The sequence below is a fragment of the Lutra lutra genome, chromosome 18, assembly GCF_902655055.1.
Source record: "Lutra lutra chromosome 18, mLutLut1.2, whole genome shotgun sequence".
Taxonomy (NCBI): Eukaryota; Metazoa; Chordata; class Mammalia; order Carnivora; family Mustelidae; genus Lutra; species Lutra lutra.
In genome coordinates this window covers 11,829,950-11,850,513 of record NC_062295.1, presented here as the reverse complement: position 1 = coordinate 11,850,513, position 20,564 = coordinate 11,829,950, and the positions used below count along the sequence as shown (strand labels likewise).

At 48.3% G+C, this 20,564-nt stretch overlaps 1 protein-coding gene and 1 long non-coding RNA gene across 2 annotated transcripts; one reads left to right on the top strand and one right to left on the bottom strand.

Moving 5' to 3' along the window:
- Positions 1-79: 79 nt before the first annotated feature.
- Positions 80-18,881, top strand: LOC125090868 (group 10 secretory phospholipase A2-like). Its single transcript, XM_047714057.1, has 4 exons — positions 80-171; positions 3,726-3,876; positions 5,460-5,566; positions 18,704-18,881. The coding sequence occupies exons 1-4, from the start codon at positions 93-95 to the stop codon at positions 18,844-18,846; spliced, it is 480 nt and encodes a 159-aa protein (XP_047570013.1). The 5' UTR covers positions 80-92; the 3' UTR covers positions 18,847-18,881.
- On the bottom strand, positions 6,303-8,370 carry LOC125090869 (uncharacterized). The gene is made up of 3 exons (XR_007124508.1): positions 8,315-8,370; positions 7,010-7,127; positions 6,303-6,638 (listed from the first exon to the last, which is right to left on the bottom strand). It is a non-coding gene; the product is annotated as an uncharacterized LOC125090869 (long non-coding RNA).
- Positions 18,882-20,564: the final 1,683 nt, after the last annotated feature.

Below are 20,564 nucleotides of genomic sequence, written 5' to 3'. Positions count from 1 at the left end.
GGGTGAGGCCGGGGGCGGGGCCGGGCAGGGCAGCGGGGAGGGGGGTTGCGGGGCTCCAAGAGGACACCCGCCGCGGCACCTGCAGCCGTCGGATGGGCCCGCTGCCTCTGAGCCCGCCCGCAATGCTGCCGCTGCTGCTGCTCCTGCTGCTGCTGGGACCCGGACACGCCGGTGAGTGACGGAGGAGTGCGGCCCCGGAGGAACCGGGAGCCCCGCCTTCCGGTCCCTCTGCAGCCCCTCTGACTCCTCAGCCTCCTCCCCTCCCCTCCCGGGGGCCCCAGGAGCTCCTAGCGCTCCTTTCCCGGCCCACGGATGCATTCCTTACCAGGTTTCCAGGAAGCCTGTCCCCCAGCCCTGTCCCCTCGCCTCCCCCCCCCCCCCCCCCCCCCCGGGGCAACCTCCAGTCAGCGGGCCTGGGGTCCGTGAACTGATAGTTCACTCCACCTGTCGCTGAGGTCTAAGGTAGGGCTATCAGGGGTTCACCTGGGAGGGACAGGTGAAGGACTGAAAGTGGTTTTCTCACCTGCCCTTGGCCATCACCCTTGCATCCTTGGTGGCAATGGCACCCTTGCCATCGCCCTTGGCATCACTCCTCAGCACCTGACAGTTTCTGGGGTGTACAGACACACCCACTCACAGGAAAATATAGGGATGCACCATGAGCAGGGAGACAGGCAGGCACAGAACACCTTCACCCTCACCTGGGCAGGCAGGTTTGGGTTCATGGACAGGCTCACACAGGGACACAGCAAGGGTATCTTGGAGGGAACACACACACACACACACAGCTCAGGCATACAGGACAGCCCGACATGGAGACACACACACACACACACTCAAGCCCACGGGATGCCTGGACAGCCTTGGCACTCCCAAGCAGAGGCTGTCGCGGGCAGACAGAGCAAACAGACCCCAGAATGACCTGCCTCACCTAAGTTGGCACGGAGGGAGTGTTTTCCTTGGTTCCAAACTCAGCGCTGGACGGCTGCCCCGTGCCTTGGTTCTCTCTGGAGGGCCGTGCCCAGGACCCTGAGATGGGCAGAGTGTGGTCAGGTCGCGGTGGGGGACAGCTTGGGGCATGGAGTTAGGACTGGGGCCATTTCAGGTGTGCTTAGATGGGGAGTAATCCATGGGGCTTGATGGGTCCGGAGGTCAAGGGACCTTTTCTGGAAGCCCACTCTGTGGAGCTGTCCACAGCAGAGATCTGCCCTCAAAGATCTCCCAGTCGAGAAGGTCTCCCAGGGGTGCCTGGGTCGGTTAGGCTCCTGCTTTCGGCTCAGGGCATGATCCGACGGTCTTGGGATTGAGCCCCACGTCGGGCTGTCTGCTCAGTGGGGAGGCTGCTTCTCCTTCTCCCTCTGCCTGCCGCTCCCTCTGCTTGTGCGCTCTCTCTGTCAAATAAATACATAAAATCTTTAAAAGAAATAAATAGAGGGTCACTTCCATAAGCAGACAGCTGCACCGTGTGGTAAGGACCCCTGTAGTCCCCTGGGGGCAAGGCCGATTATAGAATGAGGTGACAGGTGAGCCTGGTGAACATGCGGTGAGGGTATGTTCCTTGCAGGGCGTCTGTGATGGGAAATTCGGCTGGAGGAGAAGTTAATGATGAGCAGGGTCTGCGTGGGGGTGCTGAGAGAGGATCTGGGAAGGTGGGAGGGGCCCGCTCATGCAGGGCATCTGGGCTGAGGCCCCTAAGCTTTATCTGGACGGTGGTGGGAGCCACGGTGCTAGGTGCTAGGTGCTGGGTGCTGGGGGTGGGGGATGGTTTCAGGCAGATGTGTGGGCAGCTGGGAGCAGCACCTGGCCAGGAGGGAGGGCAAGGACTGGTCACCCAGAGAGGAAGGAGAAACTTTTAACTGGTCGCTATGTTATCTCTCTATTTAACTCACCTCTATTCTCCCACCCCCACAAATATGGTACTTTTTCCACCGAGAAAAAAACGGCAATAGGTTTAGTTTTGGCCTGGACTCTTCTAAAAAGTCAGGGTGATCAAAACGTGTTTTAAAAAAATTTTTTGGAAAGATTTTATTTATTTGACAGTGAGAGAGAGAGCACACAAGCAGGGAGAGTGACAGGCAGAAGGAGAAGGAGAAACAGTCTCCCCATTGAGCAGCGAACCCAACAACATGGGGCTCGATCCTAGGACCCCGGGATCATGACCCAAGTCAAAGGCAGATGCTTAATCAACTGAGCCACCCATGTGGCCCTGAAAACTTGTTTTAGATGAAAAGAGGTGAGACACAATGTACAGACCTGGCTTGGCTCCTCTGGCCCCAAGCGGTGGAGAGCGGACACCCAGGAATCCAGCAGGCTGCCGTGTGAGTTTTTGCTCTGGGTCACGCCAGCCCTGTGCTTCTCGAAGCCTCAGTCTCCCCATCTGTAAATGGGATAACAGCTGCCCACAAGACAAGGAGGCTATGCTGTTGACAACAAGAGACACCCGTCCATTTTGGAGCTTGGTATGGGGTGAGGTTCAAGTGATCGCACTCTGTACTGCTGCTCTGTTTGTTTTTTGTTTTTAGATTTATTTATTTCACAGACAGAGATCACAAGTAGGCAGAGAAGCAGGCAAAGAGAGAGAGGAGGAAGCAGGCTCCCCGCTGAGCAGAGAACCCCATGTGGGGCTCGATCCTGGGACCCTGGGATCATGACCTGAGCCGAAGGCAGAGGCTTAACCCACTGAGCCACCCAGGTGCCCCTCTGTTTGGTTTTACTGACCAGTGCCAGAGAGCAGACTCATTCGTTGCCTTCACCAGAAGGAGGAGTTGCTTTGGGATCATAGGATGTCCCGGTCACAGTGAGTTTAGAGGTCCCTGACCCCAAGCAGTGGCCCCATTGGTGCCTCTCAGCTCAGTCACCCTGGCAGGCCTCCTTCCCGTGCCACTATTGGGTGAAGAGGAAGGTGCACTGGTCTGGAGGTCAGAGCCCGGGTGAGAACCCCCCAGTCAGATCAGGTACTTGTTGGCTGTGTGACTGTGGGGGTCGTCCTCAGTCTCCTCTTCCTCACCTGTGAAACATTGGGGGGAGGGTCCAGTCCCTCCTGTTGTGCACTGCTGTGTGTCAGAGCTGCCCGGGAAACCAGATAGGTGCCTGGGCTCAAAGCGCAGGGCCTCTCTATGTGGGAGGAAGCCATGCCTGGGCAGTGAAAATAAAGGAAGAAACAAAAGACCTGCCCCAAAGTCTGGAGGGGCATGTTGGGGGGGCAGGGGAGACATATAGACAGGAAAGACCCTGCAGGGGAGCCTTCCTTGGTGGCAGGCACCCTGTTTAGCTCATCTCTGATGCCCAGTGCCCAGCACAGGCAACTGGACAGACATTTGATGTGGAACTAGCTGTCTGACTTCATCCGGAGTAGACAAGGGCAGGAGACTAGAAATCAGGACATTCCAGGAAGAGGGACCAGCATGTGCAAAGGCCCAGTGGTGTGATTGTTCAGATGCTGTGGCTCTGTGACTTGTTTTCTCTTTCAGGGCTGCCTTGAAGACATTAATAATAGTTAGAGCTTGTCATGTGCCAGGGGCTTTACATGCATGATAGCATTTCATTCTCTCTATTTTATAAATGAGGAAACCAAGGCCCAGAGAGGTTGAGTAAGTTGTCCGAGGTCACACAGCAAGGAAGTAGGAGATCTGCGATTCAAACCCAAATGGTCATCCAAGCCCTTCTCAGACTATAGCCCTTCCCCAAGCCTTGCCCTGCACCCTCTGACCTTTGTTTCCCTCTAGCTTCCCAGAGGTCACACGTGCACCGGCGTGGGCTTCTAGAACTGGCAGGGACCATGAACTGTGTTGGCAGCCGCAGCCCCCTGTCCTACATAAGTTATGGATGCTATTGTGGTCTGGGAGGCCATGGCCAGCCCCGCGACGCCATCGACTGGTGAGTGCATGCTTGGACCCGGACTTAGGAGGTACCCCACCGCCTGGGGTAGTTAAGGCTTATTTAAGGGAATACCCACAACTGAGGTTTCTGTTTGGACTAGCATGATCCCAGCACATGGTACAACCTTGCAGACAGAGGGCCCTCTGGGTGATGTGACCAATGAGGACAAACCCCAGGGGGCGGGGGCAGCTGCCCCCCAGCCTGGCCCTGGGATGAATTACTTGGGCTGTAAAAATAACATAGAGTTGGTCAGACTTATTATGCACCAGGAACTGTTTTGAGAAGCCCTCTCAGTCCTCACAATAATCTCATATCAGAGATGAGGGCACTGAGGCAGGAGAGATTAAATAATTTGGGGCCTCAGAGACAGTGAGGGGTGGGGGCTGGCATCCGAACCCGGGCAGCCTAGCTGTACCCTGAGTGAAATGCCCATTCTGTGCAAGGCTGTGGGTGTAGATCTTTCCGTGAGTTCCTTTTCTTTATCCTCAGAGGCTGGCAGGAGGGCTGTCCCTGGAGGTTCAGGGAGGCATGGCCACTCACCCATTTCCATACAGCTAGTAGGAGGTGGCAGAGGGCACAATGTAAGGGTTTCTCTTCCCTGGCTTGGAGGATTTGACTGTCCCAGACAGGTCTTTGCTTAGTCTTGTGTTTCCAAGGCTCCCGGGCATGGCTGTCTGCTGTCTGCTTCCTACACATTCTCCCAGATGTAGCTCAGCCATTGCCCTCTCTGGAAGTCCCCATCCCATGTTCCAGCACTTCTCACCAAGGATGTGGTGTCTGGTGGCTGGTCTGCCTCCATCAACAGACTGGGGGCTCCTTGAGAGCAGAGCAGCATCTGGCTGACCTCTCCCTGCTGGGTCCCACTGAGGGCTCTGGACACAGTGGGACTAATGGCTGGATGGAGACAGCGCCAGTGAATGAATGAATGATGGGCAGGTTTGGGGAGATTTGTGGATGTTTCTCAGAATTGCTCAGCAGCAAATTTTCATTATTATTATTATGGCTGATGTCCTGTTATGTGGCAGACCCTGGGCTGGACACTGGGGACACTGTGGAGAGTGGGACAGAAATGGTCCTGTCCGCACAGAGTTCTAGCCAGCATGGAGGACAGAGGCTCATCCGTTTTCTCCCTAAAATGAGAGTCTCGTTGTAAACCTGCCCTGGAGGGAAGGAACCCAGTTTTATGAGAGGGTGTATTCAGGAGACCGTCATAGACTGGGGAGGTTGGGAGCTGGGTGACATCTTGGGATCAGGGCTGACACCTGGAGAGAGGAAGGATGGGCAGGGAGCCATCCCAGGCAGAGGACAGGTCTCATGCAAGGTCAAAGTCAGGAGGCAGGTGGGGCTCTGCTCATTCCTGGCACCAGGAGGAGGCAGGTGTGCTGGAGCTCAGAGACACAGAATGAGGCCGGCAGGGGCCAGGGGACCCCACACACTGGGGTCAGCAAAATTACTTCCCTGGGAGGTGGGGATTCTCGGGGACCCAGCTTGGACCAGAAGATGCTGGCTCCCTGTGTGTCCTCATTTACCCATGGTCCATTCCTCCACCCACCTGATGGGTGGATATCTGCCATCCACAGGTGCTGTCACCAGCACGACTGCTGCTACACGAAGGCAGAGCAGGCTGGCTGCAGACCCAAGACTGAGCGCTACTTCTGGCAGTGTGTCAATCAGAGCATCGTGTGCGGTGAGTCCCCAGCAGGACCTGCACCTCCCTCCCCCAGCGGCCCCGGGCATCATCCTGGCTGCAGGAACTCACCACCTCTCCCAGCCCTGCAGGGACCCCCCCAGGGGGTTATCTACTCTAAGTGATCTTTAACACAGAGCACTTAGAGAAATAGACAAAGAAATCAGGACAAAAGCCAACAAGGAAAGGACACCAGGTATAACCGACCTCGATGTCCATCAGCTGGGGGTATGGGTAGATAAACCTGTGATGTGTTCTTACCGACGACTCTGCAGCCCAGAGAAAGGGATAAGGTAGAACCTCAGGCTGACACGAGAAAGTGTTGAGCGGAAAAGCAAACCACAGGGTGACGTATCCAGCAAAGTGCAATTTCTGTTTAAAAAAAAAAAAAAAAAAAGCAGCAGCTTGCAACATAGTAGTATGCTTACTTCCCATGGAGACCTGCAGATACTTGAAAAGCTCAGAAAAAGGTATGTAGAGACACGTGGCGTGCTGCAGGGGGCTGTGGTCATCCCCAGACACGGGATCGGACTGAGGCAGGGGTGCTGGAAGGCAAGTTCACGTTCCTGTAATGTGTCTCTTCCTTTACAAAGAGAATATCTTCATGAATTACTTTTTTTTTTTTTTTAAAGATTTTATTTATTTATTTGACAGAGAGAGATCACAAGTAGGCAGAGGCAGGCAGAGAGAGAGGAAGGGAAGCAGGCTTCCTGCTGAGCAGCGAGCCCGATGCGGGACTCGATCCCAGGACTCTGGGATCATGACCTGAGCCAAAGGCAGCGGCCCAACCCACTGAGCCACCCAGGCGCCCCTTCATGAATTACTTTTGAGTCAAAGCTTAGAAAGAAAAGGAGTGCATGGCCTGAGCTGTGTAAGGGTGATGTTCCCGATCTCTGCCAATTACTCTGACAGGCATCAGAACGAATGAAAATGAAAAGGTGGACAGATGGACGGGTGGGTGTGCAGACGGAGGGGAGGACAGGTGAAGCGGAGCATCAGTGGTAGACACGGCAAGGCAGGTGTACACATGTTCTCCATGGTTCGTTCAGCTTTTCTCTGTGTTTGGAATTTTCTGCAACAGAATGTTAGGAACCAAAAGAAAATGAAAGGAAAGAACTTGGTGAGAAGGGCCTGTGTCTGTGTCCTCCCCCCCCCCCCCGCCCCCATGCCCCAGCGTGTGATCCTCTCAAGATGGAGGCCAGTTCCGCCATGGAGTGGTTTGATGATGGCCCTGCACCATGGTTCTGAGGCTCCAGTCCCAAATGTCCTGCACTAGGAGGACCAGAGGCCATGGGCTGGGGCTGGGGGCCCACCTAGTGAGTGCCAGAGGGGATGTAGAACTTGGACTGAGGTTGTAATATGAGTGTTCATTTCACTGGCCTTTCTTCCCTAAGGCTGAGCCAGTGGAACAAGCCCGTGTTCTAGAGACATCCTACCACTTACCATTTGGGGACCCCAGGAAAACCCCTTCTTCTCTCTGGAACGTTGTGCCCTCATCTCTCAAAATATGGCACGTTGGTGTCCCCTGGGCCACGTTTGTCCTGCAGATGTCTTGCTTCACCTGCATAGTGTTTAGAAAAGTAGTTTGGACCAGTATTTAAAAAATCAAAATAGGTCACATGAAAAAAATCTGAATTTCTGAATGACCAGTTTTCTTTAAAAAAAAAATTGGGAGCTCCAATAGCATCAGACCCGGTAGCAACCATTGGCTGGAGGGTAGAGGGGCTGCCAGTTATAGGCAGGGCCTCTCTCTCCCATCTGCCCTAGTCCCCACCATGCCCTATTGCATCACATTGAGGCCAAGTGACAATTAACCATATTTCACTTTCTTTGTGCTCTTCATTTGGTTATAGAAAATAAATATTTCTTTTTTTTATAAAAAAAGATTTTATTTATTTATTTGAGAGAAGAAAGTGAGAGCAAAAGCAGAGGTCAGGGAGAGGGCCAGAGGGAGAGGAAGGAGCAGACTCCCTCACTGAGCAGGGAGCCAGATGTTGGACTCAGTCCCCAGACCCCGGCATTATGAGCCGAGATGAAGGCAGACGCTTAACCACTGAGCCAGCCAGGTGCCCCTCTCTTTTAATCCTTCTAACTGTGGAGGGGAAGGTCTCAGTTCAGTGCTAGTTTAGCTTTAACATGCCTGGAACACCTGCTGGTTTTATTTTATTTTATTTTTTTTTAACAGAGACAGCAGGCTTAGATCCAAGAGCACTTCCGTTCATCAACTGAATTCTGCCATTAAAAAAAAAAATTCTTCCTATTTATCTCTCTATTTACCTACCCATTTATCTACGTATCTGTCTTTACCAGCAAGCAGCATGTATTTAATGAGGAAAATTGTATCAAAATCCATCCCTAACTTCATTGTACAGTTTACGTGGCCAGCCACTCTGGAAGTTAAAAGAAAAATAAAACAGCAATTAAAAATGTTAAGTGTTGCAGTGCCTGGGTGTCTCAGTTGGCTAAGTGACTGCCTTTAGCTCAGGTCATGATCCCAGGGTCCTCGGATCAAGTCTCACATGGGGCTCCCTGCTCAGCGGGGAGCCTGTTTCTCCCTCTCCCTCTGCCCCTTCTCCCATTCATGTGCTCTCTCTCGCTCGCTCTCTCTCAAATAAATAAGGTCTTAAAAGAAACTGTCAAGTGTCCCTCAGGGTGATCTTACTGATTTTTTTTAACCTTACTGTTTCGTTTTGTTTTTTAAATGAAGTACTAAAAAAAAAGGACTGATGCATGTATTTTTAGGGTTACCTTCTGATGGGGGCGCCCGGGTGGCTCAGTCATTAAGCATCTGCCCTCTAGCTCAGGTCCTGAGATCAAGCCCCGCATCGGGCTCTCTGCTCGGTGGGAAGCCTGCTTTCCTTCGCCTAGTCCTCCTGCTTGTGTTCTCTCTCTCTCGCTGTGTCTTTTTCTGTCAAATAAATACATAAAATCTTAAAAAAAAAAAAAGATTATCTTCTGATGGATGGTATTTTCCGCGTATAGGTTCCTTTCAAATGAGTAAAAAAGCTGAATCCATTTTAAAAGTAGGAAACAGGGCACTTGGTTGGCTCAGTTGGTTGAACACACAACTCTTGATTTTGGCTCGGGTTGTGGTCTCAGGCTTGTGGAATCGAGCCCTTTGTCTGGCTCCGCATGCTGGTTGTGGAGTGAATCCCTGTGAATCCCTGCTTGGGATTCTCTTGCTCCCTCTCCCTCCCTCTCTCTGCCCCTCCTCCACTCATAGGTGTGCACTTGCTCTCTCTCTTAAAAAAAAAAAAAGAAAAGGAAGTAATGAGGCACTTGGCTAGCTCAGTTGGTGAAGCATGTGACTCTTGATCTGGGGTCGTGGGTTTGAGCCCCACGTTGGGTGTGAAGATTACTTAAAAATAAAAGTTTTAGGGCACCTGGTTGGCTCAGTTGGTTAAGCGGCTGCCCTCGGCTCAGGTCATAATCCTGGAGTCTCGGGATCGAGTCCCGCATCAGGCTCCCAGCTCCAAGGGGAGTCTGCTTCTCCCTCTGACCTTCTCCCCTCTCATGCTCTCACTCTCTCTCAGATAAATAAATAAATAAATCTTTAAAAAAAATCTTATAAAACAAGTAAGTATAGGAAGTAACAGTACAGGTACTAGGTAGGTAAGGCTGCTGACCTAGAAACTGGTCCCGTAACTTTTTCTTTCTTTCTTATTTTTAATAGAGATAAACATAATGCAACATTAAACATTTACAGTATAAACTTCAGTGATATTTAATACATTCATAATGTCATCCACCACCTCTGTCTAGCTCCAAAAGATTTTCTTCCAGGGGCGCCTGGGTAGCTCAGTGGGTTAACCCGCTGCCTTCGGCTCAGGTCATGATCTCAGGGTCCTGGGATCGAGCCCTGCATCAGGCTCTCTGCTCGGCGGGGAGCCTGCTTCCTCCTCTCTCTCTGCCTGCCTCTCTGCCTGCTTGTGATCTCTCTCTGTCAAATAAATAAATAAAATCTTTAAAAAAAAAAAAAAAGAAAAAAGAAAGATTTTCTTCCAACCCTACCCTCTCCCTCAAAAGAACCCCACTAAGCAGTTAGTCCTCATTCCCCCTTCCGTCAGCACCTGGCAACCAAATTTGTTTTCTATCTCTATGGATCTATCAATTCTAATTTTATATACACACCTATGTATATTGAATTCTGTTATTATATATAATATATATCTCAACTGAATTCTATGATTATATATAATAAATATATAACAGAATATTATATATTCTGTTATTATATGTAATATAATATATAACTATATGTAACTATAAACTATAATATATAATATATAACTATATATAATATATATTATGTATATAATATACAACTATAATATATAACTATATATTATATATATTACATATAATATAACAGAATATATTATATATAACATTATGTATATAATTCACATAAATGAAATATATATAATATTTCCTATAAATGAATTCATACAATCTGTGGCCTTCAGTGTCTGGCTTCTTTCACTTAGCGTCCTATTTTCAAAGTTCATCCATGTGGTATCACACAGCTGAATGTCATTCCTTTTTTTTTTTTCTTAAGATTTTATTTATTTATTTGACAGACCGAGATCACAAGTAGGCAGACAGGCAGGTGCAGGGGTGGGGGAGAAGCAGGCTCCCCGCTGAGCAGAGAGCCCGATGCGGGGCTCAATCCCAGGGCCCGGAGATCATGACCTGAGCCAAAGGCAGAGGCTTTAACCCACTGAGCCACCCAGGCGCCTCAATGTCAATCCTTTTTATGGCTGAGTAGCATTCCCTTTGTAGGGATAGACCACACTGTTTATACTGGGTTTTCTGAATCTGCTGAGGGCCAGGAACAGTGCTACTCTGAACATTTGTGAGAGAGTATTTGTTTGAGCACTGTTTCCATTTCTTTGGGGGATATCACTATGAGTCATCTGGTAATTCTTTTTTTATTTTCTGAGGAACCATCAAACTTTTTTACCTAAGCCACACATCTTCATGTTCTCATAAGCCTTGTATGAGGGATCCAGTTTCTCCACAGTTTTGTCAACACTTGTTTGTCAACACCTGTTTGTTTTGTTTCCTTGCTTTTAGTGGGGGTGTTGAGTGTATCTCATCCTGGTTTGAGTTTGATGACTAATGATGACTAATGATGTTGAGCATCTTTTCATGTGCTTGTTTTCTTTGGAGAAATGCCTGTTCAAGTCTTCTACTCATGTTTATTTTTTTATTTGTTCATATGTTTTTAACATTTTTATTTTTAAGTGATCTCTACGCCTGACCTGGGGCTTGAACTCACAGCCCCGAGGTTGAGAGTCCCACGCTCTATCGACTGAGCCCACCAGGTTGCACATTTTTAATTGGGTTGTCTTTCTGTTATTGAGTTATAAGAGTTCTTTATATATTTTGGATCCTAGACCCTTATCAGATTTGTAATTTGCAAATGTTTTCTCCCATTTTGTAGGTTGTCTTTGCATTGTATTGATAACATCTTGGATGCACATATCTGTTTTGTCTTTTGTTGATTGTGTTTTTGGTGTCCTAAGAATCCACTGTCAGATCCTATGTCATGAAAACTTACTCCTTTTTTTCTTCTAACAGTTTAAAATTTGAACTCTTACATTTGTTTTTTTTTTTTTTTTTTAAAGATTTTATTTATTTGACAGAGAGAGGGAGAGAGAACAAGCAGAGAGAACAGAAGAGGGAGAAGCAGTCTCCCTGCTGAGCAGGGAGCCCAGTGCAGAGCTCGATCCCAGGACCCAGGGATCATGACCTGAGCTGAGGGCAGATGCTTATCCAACTGAGCCACCCAGGTGCCCCTGAACTCTTACATTTAGGTCATTGATCCACTTTGAGTTAGTGTTTGTATATAGTGTGAGGTAGGGATCCAACTTAATTCTTTTGCATTTGTATATCCAGTTGTTCTAGCACCATTTGAGACTCATTTTGCCCCACTGAATAGTCTTGGTAGCCTTGTTGAGAGTCACATGGCCCTAGATGGATGACTTCCCTGTGCCTCAGTTTCCTTACCTGGAAGATGGGTGTTGCAAAGATGAAAAAAGGAGGGTTATAACATGATAAACAGATTGGACTGAGTTACTGCTCTTTCCTTCCCTTCTCCTCCAGCTGCCAACCTGATCTGAACCTCTCTCTGACCTCCACTACCTCCATTAGAGAGAACGGAGGATCTGGCATAACGTTCCATTAAACCCACTACTCCTGATGTGCAGGGAAGGAAGCCAATATAAGTGTTACTGGAAGGATGGTCTTAGAGATTTGTGGACTCTTAGCTGTATCTCCTTTGCATGAAGTAGCAGTTGGTATAAGAGCAAAGCTGAATTAATATGGAGACATAATATCAATGTTTAGGACTGAAAGTATCCCAGACATTGACTTGTCCAGCCCTCTTATTTCAAGCCTGGGGAACTGAAAGCAGCTCAGGGAAAGAAGGGACTCCCTTAATGCGTTGTCATGTGCCCTCTCCGGGGCACACCCCCCTGTCCACAGACTGTCCCCAGACTGCCTAGCCCCAGGGTGGGCAGAGAGGAGGTGAAATGGGGCTTGACTGGGAAATCGGTTAAAGTTCTCTCCCTTCTACCTTCAACCCGCATGTTCCCCTTGCCGCTAAGCACGTGAAAGCGATGTCTGTAAACTGTTTTTTGGTGTGTCTGCTGGTGGAGCTCATGCCTATTTACAGAACCGCCCGCCCTGAACCGAATGAAAAGAACCAAAATATCTCTTCTGCATTTGTTTTTGGCTAAAAATATTCTCTTCTTCTGTTTGGAGATACTCCGAACATAGCCGTTTACCTAATTACAGGTGTCGCCCCATTTTCCACTTATGGACCTGACTTAAATATATTAAAAAAATTTTAAAGCCTATGGTAATATTTACTGGCAGACTTTTATTTTAAGCTTAATCCTTGGGGGCTGTTTTTCCTTTTAAGCTTTTATTTTTCTTGAATAACATGAGGCAGTTGTGTTCCTGAGGCTATGGAGTGGGGGGAGACCACGTCTTGCTTTTGAAAGAAACTTTCTGGGGCACCTGGAGGGCTCAGTCAGTTAAGAATAAGGCTCTTGATTTCAGCTCAGGTCATAATCTCAGGGTCGTGGATTGAGCTCAGATCGGGCTCCGTGCTGAGCGAGGTGCCTGCCTGAGATTCTCTCTCTCCCTCTGCTCCCCACTCCTTCACTCTCTGTCTCTCCCAAACAAACAAATAGACACTCTTTGGTGCAGGGAGAAGGGTTGGAGTGCAAGGCAGGTACAGGTGTTAGAGCAGCTGATCTGGGGCTGGAATCCTGGCTCACCCACTGCTTAGTGCTGTGATCTTGGACAAGTTACTGAATCCTTCTGAGCTCTGCTTTCCTCACCCGTAAAATGAGAGTAATGAAATTTAGATGCCGAGTTTGTATGAGGATCGGAAATGGTGTACGGCTTTCCTGTCGTTCTCCCAGCACGTATTATTGAGAATCTATTCTGTGCCCGGCCCCATGCTAGGGTTTTGGCAAGATGGAGAACAAGGTTCTGTTTCTAAAGGGAGGAGGGTGGGATATAGTGTCTGTGCTCTTTGCTGCTGTAAGTACTGTGTTGGAAAAAACCAGATGAAGCATCGTATCTTCACTTATGTGAGGTGAAGGTCACCTTCATCATACCTTCACCTACAATGGGGTAAATCTTGAGAACATGAGGCTAAGAGAAAGAAGCTCTGGCTTCTGGCAAAAGGTCACATAGTGTGTGACTCCATTTTTTTTTTAAAGATTTTATTTATTTATTTGACAGAGAGAAATCACAAGTAAGCAGAGAGGCAGGCAGAGAGAGAGGAGGAAGCAGGCTCCCTGCTGAGCAGAAAGCCCGATGTGGGGCTCGAACCCAGGACCTGGGATCATGACCTGAGCCGAAGGCAGCGGCTTAACCCACTGAGCCACCCAGGCGCCCCTGTGTGACTCCATTTTTATGAAATGTCCAGAACGGGCAAATCCATAGAGATGGAAAGCAGGTTAGTGGTTGCCCGGAGAGATCAGTGGGACTCAGGTGAGGGGAAATGGGGAGTGACTTCTTAATGGGTATGAAGTTTCTTTGGGAGTGAAAGAAATATTTTGGATATATTAGGTAGGAGTGATGGTTGCACAACGTTGTGAAGGTACTAAATGCCGCTGACTTGTGCATGTTAAAATGGTAAATTTTGTTTTGGGTATTTTGCCTCAATAAAAAAATGCAGGGGAGCAGAGTCAGGGATACTCTTTTATATAGAATGGCCTGAGGCCAGAGAAACAGTGATAAGATGCCATTGAAACAGAGACCTGGGGAATGTGAGAGGAGCCAAGCAAAGAAGTGGTAGGAATAGCCAGCGCAAAGGCCCTGAGGTAGGAATGAATGTCTGGGTGGTCCAAGAAGCTCAAGGAGGATGGCGACTCTTTAAAAAAAAAAAAAAAAAAAAGGGGGCGCCTGGGTGGCTCAGTGGGTTAAGCCGCTGCCTTCAGCTCAGGTCATGATCTCAGGGTCCTGGGATCGAGCCCCGCATCGGGCTCTCTGCTCAGCAGGGAGCCTGCTTCCTCCTCTCTGTCTGCCTGCCTCTCTGCCTGCTTGTGAACTCTCTCTGTCAAATAAATAAATAAATAAATCTTAAAAAAAAAAAAGGAGGATGGTGAGGCTGGGACAGAGTCATTTAGATGAGAGTGGAGGGTGATGATGTCAGTGCAATAGGGTCTGGACTGTACACAACGTTGAAAGCATTCTGCTCAGATGGGGAGCCAGGGTTTTGAACAGAGGAAGGACATGATCTGATTTGCATTTTAGTTGAACTCCTCTGACTGTGGTATGGAGCATATCCTGGAAGAAGCAAGGCTGGAAGCCAGGCACTGGTTATGAGGCTGTGGTAGCAGTCTTGGGGAAGACATATGGAAGGATGGGTGAGAGGAGAGGAGATGGCATGGGCATTTGTCCCAGCAAGCCTATCCTTAGACAGCCAGCTCTGTGGGAACAAGACCACCCTGGAGCTTCAGGGTGAGCCCCTTCCTCGGGTGTCCATGGGGTCATGCTGCTCTAGGGGTGCCCTGTGTCTCTTGTGAGGCAGCCCAGGGGAGATCTACAGGCAGAGGGCTTGCTGCTGGATGGTCTGGTTCTGTTACTGATTTTTATGCATTATTTTTTTTTAATCTGTCGCCCTTCTATCTACCCATCATCATCTATCTGTCCATTCATCCACCTGCTTATTCTCATTCAGACCCAACATGTGTTTGTTGTGAAAAACTCAAATGCTAAGGAAATACTGTAAGGCAGAGGGGGCGCCTGTGTGGCTCAGTCGGTTGAACGTCCTACTCTTGGTTTTGGCTCAAGTCATGGCTCAGGGTTGCGAGATCAAGCCCCACGGCAGGGTCCGTGCTCAGCAGGGAGTCTGCTCAAGGAAACTCTTTCTTCCTCTCCTTCTGCCGCTCCCCCCCCCCAACTTGCTCACTCTCTCTAAAATAAATCAATCTTAAAAAAAAAAGGAAAAAAGAAATACTCTAATGTAGACAGTGACACTGCACCCACCGGAGTTAACTAGTTTCTGTTAAGGTTGGCATCACTTCTACCAGATTTGTATGTCTGTGTAAATACACACACACACACACACACACACACACAAACATATGCGTATATAGACATATAATATCAGATCATACTACCTATATTTTATTTTTTTCACTTAACATTGTGTCTTAGACATCTTGGAACATAGGGGTCAACCTTATTCTTTTCAAGCAGGATAATAAGGGGCGCCTGGCTGACTTGGTCAGTAGAGTCTGCGACTCTTAATCTCAGGGTTGTGAGTTCGAGCCCGACGTTAGGTGTAGAGATCACTTAAAAATAAAATCTTTAAAAAAAATAAAATAAGGCAAGATAATAAGCTATGGCAAAATTTTGTAATCTTGACACTGTTGACATTTTGACTCCAGTAGCAGGACCCCCCCACACAGTGTGATGACCCAAAATGTCTCTAGACATTGCCAAATGCCCACGGTTGAGAACAACTGGTCTGGGACATGAAGGTACTCTATTTTGACCACTTGCCCATCGACTGCTGCCCGTGTTTGCAGAGCCCGTGTTGGCTCATAAATCCTTGGGTACCTGCGTGAGGTTCTGTAGCATCAAGCCCTAGAACCACTGGGTCTGATGGTGAGTTTGAGCCATTCCTAGTATTTGTATGCAGAAAGGGCTTGGGGGCTGGCTCAGGGACTTTGCCTTTTTTTTTTTTTTTTTTTTAAGATTTTATTTATTTTGTGAGAGAGAAAGAGAGAACACAAGCCGGGGGCGGGGGCGGGCTGCCAGCAGAGGGAGAAGCAGACTGCCTGCTGAGCAAGGGGCCTGATGCAGGACTTGATCCGAAGACCCTGGGATCATGACCTGAGCTGAAGGCAGATGCTCAATAAACTGAGACACCCAGGCGCCCCTCGGGGACTTTTCTTGAAGGAGAATTTACATGGCAAAGACACTGAAAAAAAAATGTGTATCGTGTTTGTTTATAGATGCTTGGGAAGGAGTAAAGGGGGAACCTGGCGACTATGAGGGGGCAGCAAGGCCACTATGGCCCCCATAGGTCACCTTTTTGGCACTGAGACTAGGTGGTACAGACATTTTAAATCTAACAGATATATTGAATTACACCTTGAAATAGCGATCCTTCAAATTTTGAGATTGCTTTCTCTGTGAGGAAAGTATCATAGGGCTCAAAGTAGGAACCTCTGAGATTATAAAATTTAAGTTTTACGGGAAACAAAACTTCCATTGATACTATACAGACAACCCCTTGACTAACCTCCTGGTGTTTTTCCCGTCTTTTTCAAGCGCATCATTAAAAAAACATAAGGCATCGCTTCTCGGCCTTTTGGCTAGCATCAGTTGTAAAAATAATATATGGCAGTATGTTTTGTACTCATTTTTTCGCTGAAGCGTACGCTGTTTCTCACGTCATTAAAACCCTATTAAAGAACCCTGTGTAACAAACAGGAATCGTTATGTGTGGGTGCGTCCCCTGAATCTGTGCTCCATTCCCTTCCTGCAGATAGGTCACAAGGTGTGATTGGGTGAGATGGACTTGGATTTCTCCTCTGGAAGCTTGGGGTGCCTGTGGCGCAGCCCTGAGGGCTAGGCGAGATGGGGACCATGGAGCCTTTGCTCAGTTCCCGGTTCTGCAGAAATGCACAAAACACAGACTGGCACCCGTTGTCCTGACTTCTTGTTATCGATGTAACGAATTATAACCGAGGCATCTTTAGAGCGTTTAGACACAGGTTTTTGGATCTGGGGGTGTTTGCGTCTTGGTCCTCCCTTCCAGTAGTTTTCCAGCATGTGGAAAGCTTCATGATGAATTTACATGACGAGGATGTTCTCTCAAGGTCCTCTGTTAATTTTTCCAGTTAGGGGCGAGGAGGGAGCTTTGGTTGTGGGATGGTCTGGCAGCTGGAGAGGTTAAACCTCTCTTGCACTTGCTAATCTCCGTTTTTAACCAAGACACCCCGATTTGGGGCTTACAGCCTTTAGGTAGGCAAGAGCATCTAACCAGCCTTTAGTGTTACAAATTCACTCCCAATGGTTTTTGTTGTGTTTTCGCTTGGTTTGTTTTTCTACCACTTTCTTCTATTTATGGTGTAAGATTTTTTTAGTTTTCTATTTATGGCAAGGATAGAATTTATTTTTAATTTTTTAAAAGAATTTAATGTAATTTAATACCATGTAATATAATTAAATTATAATTTATTTAAATAATTGACTTATTGTTTAAAAATGAGGGGATTTAAAGGAAGGATCCTGAAGCTGCCACGGACCTGAGTTTGGGAAGCGCTCATGCTTTACCTTGTGAGGGTCTCCAAGGAACACTTTTTTTTTTTTTTTTAATTTTTATTTATTTATTTATTTTTTAAGGATTTTATTTATTTATTTGACAGACAGAGATCACAAGTAGGCAGAGAGGCAGGCAGATAGAGAGGAAGGGAAGCAGGCTCCCTGCTGAGCAGAGAGCCCGATGTGGGGCTCGATCCCAGGACCCTGAGATCCTAACCTGAGCAGAGGGTTGATGCTTAACCCAGTGAGCCACCCAAGGGCCCCTACAAGGCACAGGAGAGGATCCTTCAAGAGCAGCTTACCGTGGAAGGAGGTCAACTCCAGCTTACTGAGTGTCCACAGCATGGAGTGTCCACTGTATGCCCTGCATCTTAACCTCTGGGTGTCTTTTCGTTCTCCCAGCAACCCTTAGAAGCAGGGACTATTAGTGTCCCTGTGTCCCCCTGAGCAAACACCTAGAAGGGTTGAAGTTATGTGTTTAAAGCACAGAGCTGCTACATCCATGACCGGACTGGTCAACTCCAAAGCTGGGGCTTCACTGTGCCTCTGGAGGGAATTTGGAAGGATTCGGTAGTGGGTGAGGTTTTATATTTACATGTATGTGAATCATTAAAAGCCCACACTAAAAGGCACTGGGTGGCATGGTTAGGCAGGATTTCCAAAGCTGTTGCAGGCATTCTACCTTCTTGATCAGTAAGCTGGGCCTTGAAGATCAGGAAATCTTTCTAACCACTACCAAGGCGCAAGGAGACTGACCTTGGAGTGGCAGCCTCTGGGTCTCTGGGAGGCAGGCTCAGGCTGGAAGGGAAAGATGGAAGACACTCTTGAAGGAGCTTGGGGGAGAGACGTGGAGAAGGAAGGCAGAAAGATGCAGGTGGAGCCAACCTTGACGGAGTGCTTGTCCCTTGCCAAGCCCCTGCTGGGCGCCCTACATGGGCTTCTTCTGTAATCCCGTCTCCAGCGAGGACTGGGCTCGGAAGTCACGATCACCCGGCTAGAAAGTAGCAGAGTGGGCACTACAGGCACCTACTGCTCCTCCGCACGGATCCTCAGGGGACGTAGTGGAATACTGATGCGGAAGAGAAGCTGGAAGGTTGCACGGACTCTGGATCTTCCCATCTGAAAATACTTCCCTGGCAACTTCGGGTTCCTTTTCCATAAACGGGGGCCAACATCGCCCCCTCCCCAAGTTGCCAGGACGGAGATCGCGTGAATTGCCAAGCTGCACGTAGATGCAACTTACGACCCTTCCTGCCTCCCACTTCTTGGCTTCCCTAGTGTTTATTGTCAGGTGTCTGCGAGGCCCTGCTCTAACTGTTTCCCCACTTCTTCCAGGACCCACGGAGAACAAATGCCAGGAGCTCTTGTGCAAGTGTGACAAGGAGATTGCTCACTGCCTAGCCCAGACTCACTACAACTTAAAGTACTTATTCTATCCCCGACTCTTATGTGAGAAGGACTCGCCCCAGTGTGACTGACTAGCCTAACTTGGAATGTTCTTTCACATAAGGAAATAAAAGCTTTTCCCAGTCATCAACAGCAGCTGCATTCAGTTCTTTGCAGGAGGGAACGGAGGCCAAGTGTGAAAGCTGCAAACTGTGTTTGCTTTCTCTCCCGGAACTTGGGGCTGAAGGCTGTGTGGCTTCCAGTTTAAGGTCAAAAGTCCCGTGCTTATTTTATAAAACCACAACTACGCCTATGGCTGTATTGGGTTTGGTACCATTTTTGAGGTTCGTCCTTTATGAAAAGGGCTGAGCTTTGTGCTCTAATCTGCTCCTGACAGCGGGTGGGCCACATGAACCAACACCCACCACGCGCCTGGCCTTGTTTTGTGTTCCTGGATGTGGCAGTAAACAAGACGCCCATTTGTGGGGCACCTGGGGGGCTCAGTCAGTTATGCGTCTGCCGTCTGCTCAGATCATGATCTCAGGGTCCTGGGATCGAGCCCCAGGTTGGGCTCCCTGCTCTGGGAGGAGCCTGCTTCTCCCTTTCCCTCTGCTCCTTCCCCCTGCTCGTGCTTTCTCTGTCTCTCTCTCAAATAAATAAAATCTTAAGGAAAAAAAAAAAAAAAAGATGCCCGCTTCTGTGAAGCCCTAGTTTGGTAGTTATGAACTTAAGGAAGACTTCTCCATCCCACTCCACCTAACGGTTAAATTCCTGGTTACAGAAGTAGTATATCCTCAATGCTTAAAAAGATAAAGACAAGTATAAAGGAGGAAAAAAATCACTCTTATTCCCATAATCCAGAATAACCACTTTCAGCATCTCTGTGTGCTATCATCAGAGTTTTCTACGATGCTTAAAAATGCCATTGAGACCATAGCATAGGATTTTGCTTTCCCCCCCATGTCATTAAAAAACCTTTGGAAACTTCATTTTAAGTAACTGTACTACATATTGTTTTATAAATTGCCCACTTTGGGGGATTGGTGATATTTTCAGTTTTTATCAATTATTGACACGACGAGGATGCTAGTGAATAAACTTTGCCACATCCCACCACCCCCCTTTTCATTGTTCCTTAACCCAGTGTCGTGCCCAAGGGCAGGCCACCCCAACCAAGATGGGCCACTCAGGTATGAAGACTATTTTGAGCTGAAGGCAGCAGAGACCCTGCGGGCTCAAGAGAAACTTTTGTCCCTCCTTTAACTACTGAGAAAAATCTAAATTGGGGGTCTGTTCTAGAATGAAGGCTATTACCAGAGCTCAGTTTTATCTGAGTGGCCCATCTGCATGGGCAGGGCAAACAGCTCATTACCAAACATCTGCTCTTATCGTCTTGTGAATCACATTCCTTCCCTCTGATAGCCCATACCCCTAGCTTAGCTCAGGAGGACATCTGGCTTCGTTTTGCCCATCTTTGGAATAGCCACGCCTGCATGGGTTCCCTGTATGTACAACGTTAAGTTTGATTTTCTGTTGATCTGTCTCTTGTCAGTTTGATTCTTAGTCCAGCTAGAAGGACCCTGAATGGGGACAGGGACTCTTGCTGACCCCAGACTTGGCAGAAGTGCAATTTTTGTAGCAAAGGGCCTGAATATTTTCCATAAACGTCCCCTTCTGTGTACCCAAGCCCTCTATGATTGAGAGGGTCTGAGGGCGGAGAGAGGCAGCCAGCAGCCCTTCTCTCAATGTGCCTGTCCCCACTCTGGCGATAAGAAGCGAGAGTCTGGCCCAGTCCATCTGCTCGAGGCCC

Coding starts and splice junctions, on each gene's coding strand:
- LOC125090868 (XM_047714057.1), top strand. CDS start 93: ATGGGCCCGCTGCCTCTGAGCCCGCCCGCAATGCTGCCGCTGCTGCTG. Junction 172..3,725: donor GCTGGGACCCGGACACGCCG/GTGAGTGACGGA, acceptor GTTTCCCTCTAG/CTTCCCAGAGGTCACACGTG. Junction 3,877..5,459: donor CCCCGCGACGCCATCGACTG/GTGAGTGCATGC, acceptor TGCCATCCACAG/GTGCTGTCACCAGCACGACT.